The 15,988-nt window shown below is 40.2% G+C and overlaps 1 protein-coding gene across 2 annotated transcripts in view; it reads left to right on the plus strand.

Moving 5' to 3' along the window:
* The first annotated feature begins 544 nt into the window (after positions 1-544).
* Positions 545-15,988, plus strand: part of Kpc2 (Kip1 ubiquitination-promoting complex subunit 2) — a 36,728-nt gene continuing 21,284 nt past the window's right edge. Inside the window, exons 1-4 of one of the 2 annotated variants that reach the window (XM_071686288.1) lie at positions 545-561; positions 788-1,041; positions 9,351-9,609; positions 13,974-14,134. In XM_071686288.1, coding sequence (XP_071542389.1) covers positions 910-1,041; positions 9,351-9,609; positions 13,974-14,134 — 552 coding nt within the window. In that variant the 5' untranslated portion in view covers positions 545-561; positions 788-909. Of the gene's footprint in view, positions 562-604; positions 1,042-9,350; positions 9,610-13,973; positions 14,135-15,988 lie in introns of those variants that run through there. The other variant, XM_071686287.1, reaches the window with a different exon arrangement.

Consider the following 15,988-nt stretch of genomic DNA (forward strand, 5'->3'; position numbering starts at 1 on the left):
AGTATACAAATCAGGAAGGACATTGTTCTTATAATGGCAAAGGCATATCAGAATATTGGAAAGCATCTAAGATTTCTAATATTAATGCTCTGATAAAGAATGGACTGCATGTTCCCAACTCTGGACGGTTCAGTATGTATTTGAGGAAGAACGTTCCTTGGTCGATAGTTCGTCATAAAACGTAGTTTTACTTCCATGTGATTATTTCATGTGTCACGTCTTTACTATTATTTCTACAATTCAGTTCTATTTTTATTTATTCAATTTTTCTGTAAATGTTCACAGAAAAAAATAGAATTAAGTATGTGGTAGGAAAATGAAACACGATACATGGTTTAATACATATATCACGCGTCCCGCTGTGAACTCTTGAAACATTAAGGTTTATCCAACATAACAGGAAATAACTTGCAGCTGACGAAGGCATAACTTATGAGGTCTCTCTAGGGCGATAGAATGTTCATATTGGAGTTATGAGTGTTTATGTGAATGCTGTTCTCTGAAATATTGCAGTTTTCTTTAAAAAAAAAACCCTGTTTGAAACGCCCAAATAGCACCCTTGTAAGTAGTTATGTATAGTATCCCCTAAAGTAAGATAAAATTCGTTTTCTTTTGAAATATTTTCGGATAGTTCGATTATGTTCCTTATTAACAAGTGTAAATGGAGATAAGGATTATCATCTGAAATTGATTATCCTTTCGACTCGGTGATAAATGTAGGTGCAAAGCAAACATTACATATCACTGATAATCCCGTGCTTGACCGAGGAGATCTCTACTTATACAGAACTACTACTTTGCCGTGCAGACGAGGATCCGCATACAGCCTACAGGCACCTGGTAGTTGTAGAGACTTGGGCATAAGGCAACACGGTGAATATCCGTGATGGTTGTCAGTCACGAGGATTCATGCTTAGCTGGCTGAAGAGAAGGGCAAGAGTGACCATCAACTCGCGCTACGTAAGCCTCCTGCGTCGCAACATTGCCTCAGACATGTTCGTGGCCGAGTCTGTCCAGTGCCTCTGCAACCAGACACTCAAGGTTAGCAACACACTTCGATACTTTTAATGTTCTCATTCTTTTTTAGAATACCATTGTATGGTTATCTAAAGGAACTAAAGGATTGAATATTGAGTCTATATGTTTAATGTGGAGGTTGGAGCCCATACTATTCGGAAAGAACGTTTCTCCACCTGATGTCAACGTCACCTTGTACACGCCCTTCATTGATCTCACATATTCTTTTAAACATTGGAGCTTAAATTTTTCTTCCTGTCAAATGACTCTGTGAGAGTAGTAATGTTAGAAATAAGTTTTCATGGTCAAATGGACAAAGGGCCTTTACGAAAATCTGTTATGATTTTGTATATCCTTGGCTTAAGCTTGGCCTTTTTTCACCTATTTTATTGTTTTTAAATTGGTTAATGGGTATATTGGTAGATATTATTTCTGTTATTATTATTATTATTATTGTTATTATTATTATTATCATTATTGTATTTTCATAAAACCCCAAGACCCTTTTCTGGGGCACCTTGGGCTCCAAGACAGTATGATAAATCAGTATTAGTGAAATGTTGGTTTCATTTGGAGAGAAGTTCTATAATGAGATTGTACTCCTTCCATTTAGTGACAACAATACAACCGTACTGAAGGTGATTTTTTAGTCTTGGTTGAACCTCGTGCAGTGGGATTCTGCAAACACCACTAAAGTGATTAGTTATTGGGTATGTGCAGTACATGCACAATATCTGGTTTACATATCGAAAGTTGTATGAATATGGATTGAGAGTAACTTTCGAAGTATAGAATTCTTGTCATTTTGACTTTTTCAGCCATTCATGATCTTTTTTAAGTATATGGTTTTACTGGAATCCATACATTTTTATGTTTTATAATTATGACTTTAAAAGTTTAGGGGTAGGGAGTGACTATAAAAGTTTAGGGTAGGAAGTCAAAGAATTTCTTAATTCAACTGCGTCAGGCAGAGGTTTTAGAAATTCTTGGTTTTCACGAGGTCACAGAAGCTGGGCAACTTTGAAATTGATTAAATCTAGGGGAATTTGGAAATCTCTGGGTCATAAGTTTGAAATAATTTGTAACGTACGTGGCTGAGGCAATATTCTTATACTTTCTTCTCAAGTTTGTACAATTTTATCTATGTATTGGTTGTTTTGGTGACTATTCAGCACCAGCAGGTCAGATGTTGATTTGTTGACTAGTGTATTTTAGATATTAAGATTCTTGGAGCCTCCTTTCGGTTAGCATGAGGTAGGCTAATACTGGGGATGGTAGATAGGGTAGTGCCACTTTTTTGAGGGTTAAGTATTGATTGGTTAAGATTAGGAGTAGGGAGAAAAACCCTTTGGTTGATGGTATCCATCTCCATGTGTCCAAACCATTTCAGCACAGCCTCTATACATAACTGGGATGTAGGTTTGAATGGAGAAAAATTGGAGGATGTGAAGTGTTTTAGATATCTTGGAGTGGACTTGGCAGCGAATGGAACCATGGAAGCAGAAGTGAGTCACAGGGTGGGGGAGGGGGTGAAGGCATGGGAGCAATGAAGAATGTGTGGAAGGAGGGAATGTTATCTTGGAGAGCAAAAATAGGTATGGTTTGGTCACATGGAGAGAATGAGTGAGGAAAGATTGACCAAGAGGATATATGTGTCAGAGGTGGAGGGAACGAGGAGGAGTGGGAGACCAAATTGGAGGTGGAAAGATGGAGTGAAAAAGATTTTAAGTGATCGGGGCCTGAACATGCAGGAGGGTGAAAGGCATGCAAGAAATAGAGTGAATTGGAACGATGTGGTATACCGGGGTCGACATGCTGTCAATGGATTGAACCAGGGCATGTGAAGCGTGTGGGGTAAACCATGGAAAGTGTGTGGGGCCTGGATGTGTACGTGTAGGAAGAGAGGAAAGTGATTGGTTCTCAGTGAATGTAGGTTTGCAGCAGGGGTGTGTGATGTCTCCATGGTTGTTTAATTTGTTTATGGATGGGGTTGTTAGGGAGGTGAATGCAAGAGTTTTGGAAAGAGGGGCAAGTATGAAGTCTGTTGTGGATGAGAGAGCTTGGGAAGTGAGTCAGTTGTTGTTCGCTGATGATACAGCGCTGGTGGCTGATTCGTGTGAGAAACTGCAGAAGCTGGTGACTGAGTTTGGTAAAGTGTGTGAAAGAAGAAAGTTAAGAGTAAATGTGAATAAGAGCAAGGTTATTAGGTACAGTAGGGTTGAGGGTCAAGTCAATTGGGAGGTAAGTTTGAATGGAGAAAAACTGGAGGAAGTAAAGTGTTTTAGATACCTGGGAGTGGATCTGTCAGCGGATGGAACCATGGAAGCGGAAGTGGATCATAGGGTGGGGGAGGGGGCGAAAATTCTGGGAGCCTTGAAGAATGTGTGGAAGTCGAGAACATTATCTCGGAAAGCAAAAATGGGTATGTTTGAAGGAATAGTGGTTCCAACAATGTTGTATGGCTGCGAGGCGTGGGCTATGGATAGAGTTGTGCGCAGGAGGATGGATGTGCTGGAAATGAGATGTTTGAGGACAATGTGTGGTGTGAGGTGGTTTGATCGAGTAAGTAACGTAAGGGTAAGAGAGATGTGTGGAAATAAAAAGAGCGTGGTTGAGAGAGCAGAAGAGGGTGTTTTGAAGTGGTTTGGGCACATGGAGAGAATGAGTGAGGAAAGATTGACCAAGAGGATATATGTGTCGGAGGTGGAGGGAACGAGGAGAAGTGGGAGACCAAATTGGAGGTGGAAAGATGGAGTGAAAAAGATTTTGTGTGATCGGGGCCTGAACATGCAGGAGGGTGAAAGGTGGGCAAGGAATAGAGTGAATTGGAGCGATGTGGTATACAGGGGTTGACGTGCTGTCAGTGGATTGAATCAAGGGCATGTGAAGCGTCTGGGGTAAACCATGGAAAGCTGTGTAGGTATGTATATTTGCGTGTGTGGACGTGTATGTATATACATGTGTATGGGGGTGGGTTGGGCCATTTCTTTCGTCTGTTTCCTTGCGCTACCTCGCAAACGCGGGAGACCGACAGAGCAAAAAAAAAAAAATTTTTTTTTTCAAACTATTCGCCATTTCCCGCATTAGCGAGGTAGCGTTAAGAACAGAGGACTGGGCCTTTTTTGGAATATCCTCACCTGGCCCCCTTCTCTGTTCCTTCTTTTGGAAAATTAAAAAGAAAATATATATATATATATATATATATATATATATATATATATATATATATATATATATATATATATATATATTCTTTCTTTCTTTCATACTATTTGCCATTTCCCGCATCAGCGAGGTAGCATTAAGAACAGAGGACTGGGCCTTTGAGGGAATATCCTCACCTGGCCCCCTTCTCTGTTCCTTCTTTTGGAAAATTAAAAAAAAATGAGAAGGGAGGATTTCCAGCCCCCCGCTCCCTTCCCTTTTAGTCGCCTTCTACGACATGCAGGGAATACATGGGAAGTATCATGAAAAAATACCCTGGAATAAATGAGAAAGATAAAAAGCCCACGAAAGATAAACCATTTATTCCTCAAAGACTGAGCTCCCATTATCATTCCCAATTTATGCTCCACCCACTAATACCTCTGTTTGAATTGGGTAGCTTTTTCATGGTGGTCCCAAACCACACTTGATTATAGTAGTAGTATAATTGTGAGTGACATGTGGCTATTGATTTTAGATTTCTAAATCTCCAGAAATCCATGCAACATCTTCAATGCTTTAAAAAGGGAATAATTCGTCTTACAGTGAAGTAAAAAGTGTTACTGTAAAGGCATTCCTGTTGACACCAAGGCTACTTTGCTTTTATACTGTAGTCAAGAGTCTGCTCTTTAAACTTAAAAGCCTTAATCAGGCTTCCTTAGTCTTCCAAGCTTTGCTTTCCACTAAACTTCTTTTCATGGTACCTTCAAGAATGTAGACAGTATTTAAACTCAGTATTAACAAGAAAGGCTAACATTTAGAAGCAAATGCACCGTGAACATTTCTTTACATAAATAATTTTATGCCAAAAGTCAAGATAAATATGGAAATGTAGCAGTTACTGAGTTTCATCAACATTATTTGAAATGATAATCAATTTAGTTTTTGTTGACCTTTGAAATCTTAGAAGACTTTAAACTGTCATCATAAGTTCATCAGGAATGTGGAAAGACACCTGTAGTGCCAAATTTCATGAACAATGAAAAGTAATGCTTCCCCCCCAAAAAAAAAAGTCATGTAACACCTTAAGAATTATCAAAAGAGTTATTTCACAAAATTGACATACACACAGTGTGATGCATTTAAATACCTTTGTGCCAAATTACATTAATATATATATATATATATGGAAGGTATTAAGAATATATGGTGTGGGAGGCAAGTTGTTAGAAGCAGTGAAAAGTTTTTATCGAGGATGTAAGGCATGTGAACGTGTAGGAAGAGAGGAAAGTGATTGGTTCTCAGTGAATGTAGGTTTGCGGCAGGGGTGTGTGATGTCTCCATGGTTGTTTAATTTGTTTATGGATGGGTTTGTTAGGGAGGTGAATGCAAGAGTTTTGGAAAGAGGGGCAAGTATGAAGTCTGTTGGGGATGAAAGAGCTTGGGAAGTGAGTCAGTTGTTGTTCGCTGATGATACAGCACTGGTGGCTGATTCATGTGAGAAACTGCAGAAGCTGGTGACTGAGTTTGGTAAAGTGTGTGAAAGAAGAAATTTAAGAGTAAATGTGAATAAGAGCAAGGTTATTAGGTACAGTAGGGTTGAGGGTCAAGTCAATTGGGAGGTAAGTTTGAATGGAGAAAAACTGGAGGAAGTAAAGTGTTTTAGATATCTGGGAGTGGATCTGGCAGCGGATGGAACCATGGAAGCGGAAATGGATCATAGGGTGGGGGAGGGGGAGAAAATTCCGGGAGCCTTGAAGAATGTGTGGAAGTCGAGAACATTATCTCGGAAAGCAAAAATGGGTATGTTTGAAGGAATAGTGGTTCCAGCAATGTTGTATGGCTGCAAGGCGTGGGCTATGGATAGAGTTGTGCGCAGGAGGATGGATGTGCTGGAAATGAGATGTTTGAGGACAATGTGTGGTGTGAGGTGGTTTGATCGAGTAAGTAACGTAAGGGTAAGAGATATGTGTGGAAATAAAAAGAGCGTGGTTGAGAGAGCAGAAGAGGGTGTTTTGAAATGGTTTGGGCACATGGAGAGAATGAGTGAGGAAAGATTGACCAAGAGGATATATGTGTCGGAGGTGGAGGGAACGAGGAGAAGTGGGAGACCAAATTGGAGGTGGAAAGATGGAGTGAAAAAGATTTTGTGTGATCGGGGCCTGAACATGCTGGAGGGTGAAAGGAGGGCAAGGAATAGAGTGAATTGGATCGATGTGGTATACCGGGGTTGACGTGCTGTCAGTGGATTGAATCAGGGCATGTGAAGCGTCTGGGGTAAACCATGGAAAGCTGTGTAGGTATGTATATTTGCGTGTGTGGACGTATGTATATACATGTGTATGGGGGTGGGTTGGGCCATTTCTTTCGTCTGTTTCCTTGCGCTGCCTCGCAAACACGGGAGACAGCGACAAAGCCAAAAAAAAAATATATATATATATATATATATATATATATATATATATATATATATATATATATATATATATATATATACGAATAAAGTGCATAGAAACGCGCACCTCCATAGAACATACAAACCTATATATATATATATATTGGAGGTGGAAAGATGGAGTGAAAAAGATTTTGAGTGATTGGGGCCTGAACATGCAAGAGGGTGAAAGGCGTGCAGGGAATAGAGTGAATTGGAACAATGTGGTATACTTGGGTTGACGTGCTGTCAATGGATTGAACCAGGGCATGTGAAGCGTCTGGGGTAAACTATGGAAAGTTTTGTGGGGCCTGGATGTGGAAAGGGAGCTGTGTTTTTGGTGCATTATACTTGACAGCTACAGACTGAGTGTGAACAAATGTGGCCTTTGTTGTCTTTTCTTAGCTCTACCTCGCGCACAGGGGTATATATATCCCTGGGTAAGGGATAAAGAATTCTACCTTCATATTCTCTGCATGTTGCAGAAGGTGGCTAAAGGTGGGAGAAAGGGGGCTGGAAACCCTCTCCTTCTAGTATTTCATTTTCTAAAAGATGGAACATAAGGAGCCAGGTAGGGGTGATCATCCTCCTTGAAGACTTTTTCTGGGGTGTCTAAATGTGTGTGGATGTAACCAAGATGAAAAGATAAGAGAGATACATAGTATGTTTTAGGAAAAAACTTGGATATTTCGGCTCTGAGTGAATCAAAGCTCAAGGATAAAGGTAAAGAATGATTTGGAAATGTCTTAGGAGTAGAGGTAGGGGTTAATGAGAGGACAGGAGCAGTTGTGGGAGCATGTGAAAGAATGTAAGGAAGTGAATTCTAGACCAGTGTGGATAAAATTGAAAGTGGATGGTAAGAAATGGATGATTATTAGTGCTTATGCACCTGGGCATGAGGATGCAAATCATGAGATTAAGTGCCTTGGGAGCAGCTGAGTGAGTGTCAGCAGTTTTGATGCCCTTGGGAGCAGCTGAGTGAGTGTCAGCAGTTTTGATGCAAGACACTAGGTATTAGTTATGAGTGATATGAATGTGAAGGTGAGTAATGTAGTATTTGAGAATAAAATTGGTTGGTATGGGGTATTCAGTTTTATGAATGGAAATGAACAGCTTGTGGATTTGAATGCTGAAAAAGGATTGGCATTTGGGATTTCCTGGTTTTGAAAAGAGGGACAAAAATAAGAATAGATATGTGAGTAGGGGAGATGATCTGTAGGCATTACTGAATTACATATTAATTGATAGGCTGGTAAAAGATAGACTTTTGGATGTAAATGTATGAGAGGGGCAACTAGTAGGATACCTGATCACTGTCCTGTGAAGGCAAGGGTGAAGATTTGTTGAGGTTTTAAGGAAATGGGAAACAATTTCAATAAGAAGAGAGTTTTTAAAGTAATCAAGTTTCAAAAAGAGACTTGTGTGAAGAAATATCAGGGGAGATTGAGTGTAGAATGGCAAAAGGTGAGTGTAAATGAAGCAAGTGGAGTGGGTGAGGTATGGGAGGTATTTAGGAAAGCAGTTTTTGGCATGTGCTATTAAGAGAGTAAAGCATGTGTACGAATAGAAGGTAGAGAGGAAAGTGAATAGTTCCAAGTGAGGGTTGGTCTACAGCAGGGGTGTGTGATGTTAGCATAGTTGTTTGATTTGTTTATGGGTGGGTGGTGAGGGAGGTAAATACAAAAGTCTTGGAGAGAGGCAATTATGCAGTCTATAGGGGATGAGAGGGCCTGGAAAGTGTCAATTGTTGTTTGCTGATAATACAGTACTGGTTGCAGATCAGAGTGAGAAGTTACAGAAGCTGATGACTGAGTTGGATTGGTGTGTGAAAGGAGGAAATTGAGAGTAAATGTGAATAAAAGTAAGGTTATTAGGTTTAGCAGGGTTGAGGGACAGGTTAGATGGGGAGTGAGTTTGTATCGAGAAAACCTGGAGAAAGTGGAGTTTTTTTCAGTACCTGGGAGTGGACATGACGGCAAATGGAACCAGGTGGTGGAAGTGAGTCACAGGGTAGGTGAGGGTGGGGCTAAGATTCATGGACCATCGTCCAACTGTTTGATGGAGTTTTGGGTATACATACATGGTAGTTATATGATATAATCCTGTGCCAGAATCAGCTGTTTTCATGTACCCTGATGAAGCTGCCTGATTGATGGAGTCATCTCTTCAAAGGTAAAAGCATCTTTCAGTAATTTTCTTCATATAGAATTGGTATTGAGGATTACATAATGAATCATTCACTCCCATAAATGCCCAAATTCTAATAAATACTCGTTGATAAGTACATGTGACGACTCAGGAGACTATTGATAAAGATTGAGAGTAGAAAACTCAACATTAGATGTAGAAAGCCGGTTATAAAGTCAATAAGAAGCAAATGAAAAAAAATCCTCCCCTATAGCTGTGACAAGCAACTCGGTTAGATGAACTACTGTATTTAGAGTATGTTTGGCGTGTTTTATGTAACAGTGTGTGTCTTTGTGATAAGTGTAATCATTTGAGGCAACTTATGTCACTTCAAATGTGACATAATGTCACTATATACACAAACCTCCCCTCTTCATATGTTTTTACCCTTTTAAGATTTTATGTTGTTCTTCCTTAAGATTTTATTCATTCATTTCCAAAGATTCTCATTTCTTATTTTTATTTGTTTGCACCAACTGCATCTTTTGTCAAAAAAATACTCTGGATATGTTCTGATTGACAAACAATAATCAGTAGTATGTACGATTTATGCATTTGTATGTTACAGCTGGTTGTGTTGAACAGTGAAGGACGGGATTACTCCCTGGAGGTTCCCACAGAAATGACTGTGGAGAGAGTCAAGAAGATGGCTGTAGGGCACTTCTTTAACCCTGCTGAAGCTGTAGGTGGAAGCATGGATGACAGAGCTATAGTGGATGGCACCAAGTCTGCCATTGGAAATCGCACCTATCGCTTAGTTCTGGTGCGTGAGGCTAGACCGCTTGCTGAAACAAATTCGATCCAGTTGGAGAAGTTGATAGATAATGGTAAGTTCTTTTCAAAAGGTAACCACATCTCAGATATCTCTGCTTGTGCTGTTCCATGAGAGCATGAGATACTTCTTAAGTTAGGGTTCCTCTCACTTCACTGTTAGTGAGGAAGCATAGCTTCTCTCCCTTTTTGACTGATTCACCAATAATCGAAGCTTGCAAAGGTCTTGGAGAGAGGAGTAAGTATACTCTTAAGTTGGGGGATGCCTAGGAGGTGAGTCATTTGTTTGCTGTTGACATGGCACTGGTAGTAGATTCAAGTCAGAAACTTCAGAAGTTGGTGTTTGAGAGTGGGAGAGTTTGTGAAAGGAGAAAGCTGAGAGAAATGTGAATAAAAAAGTGTTACTACTTTCAGCAGTGAAGATAGACAGGTTATTTGTAGTGTGGTTTTGAATGGAGAGAACTTGGAGGAAGTGGAGTGTTTTAGATACCTGAGAGTGCATATTGGAGCAGAGGGAACCATGGGAGCTGAAGTGAGTCATAGGATGGGAGAGAGAGTAAAGTTTCATGGGTGTTTTGAGGAATATGTGGAAAGAGAGGTCACTGTCTCTAAGAGCAAAGATGTGTATGTTTGTTAGTATAGTATTCCCATTGGTGTTGTATGGAAGAGAGGCTCGGGCCTTCGACAAAAAGGTAAAGGTAAAGATGGATGCATTGGAAATGAAATGTTTGATGAGGGTTGATCGAATGAAATATATAAAAGTAAGAGAGAGGTGTGGTTGTCAAGAGGGGTTTGAGAAAGCTGAAGAAAATATGCTGAGATGTTATGGACATTTGGAAAAGGTGGCTAAGAGGGTATATGTGTCAGAAGTGGAAGGGTCAAGGAAAAGTGGAAAACCAAGGAGGAGGAGATGGAAGGATGAAGTGTAAGACGCTTTGAAGGTTTTAGGCCTGAACATGCAGGAGGGTGTGATGCAAGGGATAGAGTGAATGGGATTAATTTAGCTTACAGGTGACAACGTGCTGTCATTGGGCTGAACCAGGGCATATGAAGCGGTCAAGGGAAACCACAGAAAGGTCTGTTGGATGTAGTTTTGGATAGGGTGATATGGTTTTGGTACATTATACATGACACCTAGAAAGTGGATGTGAGCATATAAGACCATATCTTCATTTGTCCTTGGTACTACCTTGCTAATATGGAAAATGGCAACCATTTTAGGGATGGGGAGAAAGAATACTTCCCAAGTACTCCCTGCATGTCATAGAATGCTTGGGAGTGTTGTTTTGGAAATCCTCCCTCATGTTTTTACTTTTCAAAAAGAAGGAACAGAGAAAGGGCCAAGTGAGGATTATTCCCTGTAAAGTATAGTCATCTGTTCTTAATGCTACCTCGCTAATGTGGGAAATTTCTGAGATGTATGAAGGAAAAAGAAATGCATGTCTTTTATTCATTTCTATGATATGTGATTGCTTTTTCTTGTGTTTGCTAGGTATCACTCATATACACACATATGTACATACATATACATATCACATTCATTCACAGTCGGTCTCTAGCTGTCATGTGTAATGCATCAAATCCACAACTCCCTATCCACATCCAGGCCCTACAGACCTTTCCATGGTTTACCCTAGGCGTTTCACTTGCCCAGGTTCAGTCCAATGACAGCACATCGACCCCAGTATACCACATCACTCCAATTCACTCTATTTCTTGCACTCTTCTCACCCTTCTGAATGTTCAGACCCCGATCACTCAAAATCTTTTTCAGTCCACCCTTCCACTTACAATTTGATCTTCCGCTTCTCCTTGTTCCCTCCGCCTCTGACATATATATCCTCTTTGTCAGCCTTTCGTCACTCATTCTCTCCATATGTCCAAACAATTTCAGCACACCCTCTTTTGCTCTCTCAACCACACTCTTTGTTACCATATATCTCTTACCTCCCCTCCAGTTTTGACTTTTCCAAAAGAAGGAACAGAGAATGGGGCCAAGTGAGGATTTTTCCTCTTAGGCTCAGTCCTCTGTTCTTAATGCTACCTCTCTAACATGGGAAAGGGTGAATATGTATGAAAAAAAAGAAAAAAAAGTCTTGCCCTTTCATTACTTAATTGATCAAACCACTTCACACCATGTATTGCCCTCAAACATTTCATTTCCAACACATCCACCCTCCTCTGTACAGCCCTGTCTATAGCCCATGCCTCACAACCGTATAATGTTGTTGGAACTACTATTCCTTCAAACATACCCATTTTCAATCTCTGAAATGCTGTTCTCTCTTTCCACACATCATCGCTCCCAGAACCTTTGCCCCTTCCCCCACTCTATGTCTCACTTCCACTTCCATGGTTCCATTCACTGCTAAGTCCACTCCTAGATATCTAAAACACTTCACTAACTCTAATTTTTCTCCATTCAAACTCACATTCCTACTAACTTGTCCCTCAACCCTGCTGAACCTAATAACCTTGGTCTTATTCACATTTACTTTCAACTCTCCTTTCACACACTTTTCCAAACTCAGTCACCAACTTTTGCAGTTTCTCACTCAAGTTTGCCATTAGCAAACAGCAACTGACTCCCTTCCCAGACCCTTTCATCCCTCACGGCCAACATACTTTCCTCTCCGAGACTCTCGCATTTACCTCCCTGACTATCCCATCCATAAACTAATCGAACAACCAATCCCACTAATCACACCCCTTCCTGATTCCAGCACATCTACCTTCTTCCATGCATTCTCTTTTATATCCTGTGCCTTGTTTCCATCCAACATCGTTGGGACTACTATACCTTCACACACCTATTTTTGCCCTCCCAGGTAGTGAACTCTTCTTTCCTCACATTCCTCAGTGCTTCACTCCCTCCCCCACTGTATGAGTCGTCTCCACTTCCATAGTTCCATTTGATGCCAAGTCCACTCCCAGATATATAAAACATCTCACTTCCTCCAATTTATCTCTTCAGTTTCACACCCCAGCTAACCTGTCTTTTATCTCTCCTGAACCTAATACCCTTGCTTTTTCACATATGCTCTCAACTTTAAACTTTCTTAGACTCTCCCAAACTCTAAACACCAACTTCTGCAGTTTCTCATTTGAATCTTTTACCAATGATGTATTATCATCAAACATTGACTCTTTTACCAGGGCCCCTCACTTCTTACAGCTTCATTCTCTAAGACCTTTGCTTTTACCTGTCTCACCACCCCATCCATAAACAAACAGCCATGGCGACATTACACACCTGCTGCAGTCCACCTTCCCCTGGAACCAGTTCCCCTCCTGTCAACTTGCACTCTTCTAAAAGCTTTCCTTCGCTCCTTCCACATAGTATCTCTGTCAACCCTATCATGTGCTTTCTCTGAATCCATGAATGCTACATACATATCCTGTGCTTCTTTAAGTGTTTCTCACACATTCTTCAAAGCATAAACCTCATCCACACAACTTCCACTCCTGAAACCATGTTATTCTTCTCCAGTTTGATGCTTTGTGTGTTTGCCACCACCCTCTCTTTCACCACTCTTCCATATAACTAACAGGTATGATCAAGAATGAGAGCAGCCCCAAGATTATCTCTTATGGTATGCCTCTGTTCATCCCATACACTTATGTATGACACCTCTGACTTTTGTTTTCAGTTTCCTTTCACTCTCATAATTTTCAATGCACCAAACTTTCTTCTTCCCTATTCTTTTCTGAAAATACAATTTCTTTAATGACCTCATGTTTGGAAAAGTGTCATATTCCTTCTTGCACTTTAAAAACATACAGTGCACCCATCCATCTCTTTGGTGTAAATCAGAGCTTATTGTATCATAGAAGTTTAGGAAATTTGTAACGTATAGTCTCTTTTCTTTAGTCCCATATTGCCTGTATCTTAGGTAATTTCTTCTTTGCAGGCAAATATCCATTTACTTTCTGATTATATCTTTTCCATCATTTTTGCAGACCACTCTTGTCATAGATATTTGTTTCTAGTTGAGCATTTTCCAGTCTTATCTCTTTTAAGTAGTCATAACATTCCTTTTCTACTTCTTGGCACTAGACTCTCTTTCAGCCGTTACTTGAACAAATCATATATGTGAGATATTTCTGCATTCTCCTTGAGTATCTGTAGAAAAACATAAGTCTATTTAGGGATAAAGATCTTTTAACATTTTAGTGCTTTTCATGTCCCACTTCCTAACCCATCTCATTGGTCTTGGGGTTACAGTGTTTTCCACTTGCCTTTGAAACATGGCGTTTAAACTCTCATGTTATCTTCACCAGCCTTTCCAGCTGAATCCTTCAGCCGTGTGTATGTGATAAAGTTTCATATATTGCTGCTGTACATTGCATCTCCCCTTGAAGCTTCAGAAAAATATGGTTTTGTGGAATGTTTAAGATTAACATAATATTGCTATGACAGATGAGCTTCTGCTGGTGGAGCGACGAGAACCACCACCTACCCAAGAACCAACTGCTGAGGAGACTGCAGCACCAACTATGGCTGAAATTAACACTGCCACTGCCCAGCTACTTAAACAAAATGACAATCGTGACCCAGAGTCTGCACATCACTCTGTTGATGTTCGTTTTGCTTTGCTTGTTTACTCTGAATGCTGAAAGTTATATGAATTTGAACATTATGTAAGATCTTCAGTATTAGGTAGTAGTAGTCAATAGGAACATCAGGTAGGAGCCTTTGCAAATACTGCACTAGACAAGCCCTCTGCCAGTGGCCTGTTAAGGGTGAGGCACTTAATGCTAAGAATCGGTGCTGGAGTTAAATTTTTATGGAGGCTCTATTGCCATGGCCACCCCCTTGAGGGAGTTGTGGAAGGGAACAGGCATCAGAGATATAAGTAGGTAGATAGAGCGTTTAGTTACACAAATTCTTTGCCTTTATGATGAGCTCCATATAGAAGGTAGGTAGTGGTTGGTAGGCAGCCAGCGACCAGGGAGGTATATTACCTTTACTACCCCTGGCTATCAGGAGGGTTAGTGACATCTGCCAGCACTTAAGTGATTGTCAAGTTGCACTCCTCTGACCCAAGTAGCTCTCTTTTCTTTCTGCCTCACTAACATGTGGACTATTGGCATTTTGTCAACAAACATACAACATCTTGTTCACAAACATACAATCTCACCTTGGCATGTGTAGCACTTGACAACACTTAAGTCATGCAGCTCATTCTTTGTAACTCTAGATTTTTCTGCAGTGAGCACTGTGTGCTAGCCCTGCTTTTTGGCAAAACTGTAGAATCAGTATGTAGATGTAATATGTAGGAACATTTAGGCAGGAGCATTAGGTAGAAACATTAAGTAGAAATAGTAGGTAGGAGCATTAGATAGAAGTAATTATTAGGAACATTAGGTATGAGCGTCTGCAAACACTGCATTAGACTTGTTCTCTGCCAGTGGCCTGTTAAGGGTGAGGCACTAAAGGCTGAGAAGCAGCACTGGAGTTCTTTAGTTATGGAGACTTACTTTGGCCACCCCATTTGAGGGAGTTCCAGTTGGAACAGGTATCAGAGATATAGATGGGTAGATAGATAGATCCGTCTAGAAGGTGATTGAAATCATGATTAACAGAGATAAGCTATAGGCTACAGGGCTTTTATTACATCAGATCATATATATCATATAATTTATTATCAGATGTAATTCTTGTTTGTTTAAGATTGATTCTTTTCATAATGAGTATTGTTAAACATGTAATATATGTTACCCTGTTCCAGGAACTGTTATAGTGAGTGGTCACCCTTCCTTAAGTGACTAGGTTTCCATTTCTGTAATAGCTCCTACTAATATGGAAGCATTCATTATATTTTCTCTTGTATCGCTGTATTTTGATAGGAGAGTTAGGGTTGTAACATTATTAGAATAGTTTGGATGTGGGACAGAAATTAAGCTCAAACTAGGTTTCCATTTCTGTAATAACTCCTGCTGTTCTGGAGGCATTCAATTTATTTTCTCTTGTATTACTGTATTTTGATTAGAGATGTAAGGTTGTGATATTATTGAAATAGTTTGGATGTGGGGCAGAAGTTTAGCTCAAGGGGGAAGGAAGAATGCCCAATTCTGTGGTTAGCATAAGGGTGTGAGCAAAAAAGAGGAGGCTTTTCTTTTGAATGAGGAGTTGAGGAATTATGGTAAAGATTCAAAGGAAATATGTTCCCAACTGACGTGGGTGAGATTGAAAACAGTATGGGAGGTGGGTGATTGGTAGCGCTTGTGCTCTTGGTAGTAAGAGGAGTGAGGAAGAAAGGCAAGTGTACTGAGAAAAGCTGAGTGGGTGTGTCAGCAGTTTTGATGCAAGGGATTGAGTATTTGTGATGGGAGATTTGAGTGCAAGATTGGATGATGGGGTAGTTTAGAATACTTACATTTATGTTGTACCTTTAGTATATGAAACTGCTGAACAGCTTGTCAAGGTGTGTA

Source organism: Panulirus ornatus, chromosome 42, assembly GCF_036320965.1.
Source record: "Panulirus ornatus isolate Po-2019 chromosome 42, ASM3632096v1, whole genome shotgun sequence".
NCBI classification, from domain to species: Eukaryota; Metazoa; Arthropoda; class Malacostraca; order Decapoda; family Palinuridae; genus Panulirus; species Panulirus ornatus.